Below are 1317 nucleotides of genomic sequence, written 5' to 3'. Positions count from 1 at the left end.
AAAAAAAAAAAAAAAAAAAAAAAAAAAAAAAAAAAAAAAAAATCAGCAGTATTTGAGAAGGTATAAACCAGAAATTACGTAAGAAACGTATCAACAAAGTCTCCAAACCAGAACTAATGAAATCACAAATTGGAAAGATAGAAGGAAATAATCCAACGCGAAATAATTTTTAAAATGAAGAACTTTGAAAACCTTTGGATTGAGTACAACATGAATACCCTCATTGGAACAGAGCATTCGTTGCAGGGGGTACTTTTGTTTTTGAAAGGCAGCTTTTTTCTTTCAAGCCAAATTCCCTTTATCAAAGATTTTAACACTATTGGCCCATAATACTCTTGCATGCTTTTCCTTTAAAATTGTGGCCACAAAGAAGAGAAGATAATTTTTTCCCTTAAAATAGCTAACCTGAGAATTATCAGAATCTGAAAGGAAGCCTCCCACAATTGCGTGCTGTTATGTAACAATGAAAATAGGTATGATGAAGGTTCTCTCCAGCCTTAAGACGAAGTGGACTGGAGCTAGGATTTAAGGACCAATCTGGACATTTTCTTTGAATATTGTCAGCCGTATTCAAAATTGAAGAAATACATTCAACTTTATTCGAACTTCCAGCTCCTTCTATCATTCCTCCTTGAGAGTAATCTTCATTCTAAGAGTTCCAAGATCCTGCCATATTCATTTCATCATTAAATCTCTTTTGAGTTCTAACTGAATCTTGCCAAAACTTTCCAGCACCTTGAGATTTTTGTTGCAGTGGAATAACAATTCATTCTCCTTTTTAAAATGATGCAATTCAAGCTTTAGAACTTTGCCCCTGTCTATGTACCTGGTTTTGATTTTGTTCTTAATGTTCTAATAGTTTCAATTTTACCTTCAACTTTTTAATTGGTAACAAATGAGACTTTCAGCTAGCAATCTCCATTACTATTGTAACTTTCAAAGTGTTATGAACTAAATTGAAAGCAAAAATAAATATACGGAATGCACCTTACGTCTGTAAGTTTCAATGCCCTTTGTAAATAAGTGGTCTACACATTTATATTCTTTGTGGCCAAGCTTGTTGATTTCTATGTAAGGGCTTGAACCCTGTTCCTTCATTTGTTTGTCCTGTATCTGTAGGATGCTGTTGTCTAGCTGTTCTTCAGGCTGCAAGTGTGGGATTTCATGTCTCAACAAACCATTTCAGCACCGGCCTGTGAAGAAGATGAAACTGGTCGAGGTACTATTACAGGGAATTTGAGAAACTACAGTATGAATTTCTCGTAGCATCTTTTTTCTTCTCTTGAAAAAAGAAGCTGTTTTTTTTTTTTTTTTTTT

At 33.9% G+C, this 1317-nt stretch overlaps 1 protein-coding gene across 6 annotated transcripts in view; it reads left to right on the top strand.

Annotated features, from left to right (window-relative positions):
- Positions 1-1317, top strand: part of LOC111468902 (histone-lysine N-methyltransferase ASHH3) — a 12338-nt gene that overhangs the window by 3470 nt on the left and 7551 nt on the right. For all 6 annotated transcript variants that reach the window (XM_023114046.1, XM_023114048.1, XM_023114045.1 and 3 more), the window contains one exon: positions 1120-1219. In XM_023114046.1, the coding sequence (XP_022969814.1) occupies positions 1120-1219 (100 nt within the window). The remainder of the gene's footprint in view (positions 1-1119; positions 1220-1317) is intronic.

The sequence above is a fragment of the Cucurbita maxima genome, unplaced genomic scaffold (assembly GCF_002738345.1).
Source record: "Cucurbita maxima cultivar Rimu unplaced genomic scaffold, Cmax_1.0 Cma_Scf00038, whole genome shotgun sequence".
In the NCBI taxonomy this organism is placed as follows: domain Eukaryota; kingdom Viridiplantae; phylum Streptophyta; class Magnoliopsida; order Cucurbitales; family Cucurbitaceae; genus Cucurbita; species Cucurbita maxima.
Note: the sequence above shows the minus strand (reverse complement) of the source record. Positions and strands in the feature narration are given on the sequence as shown.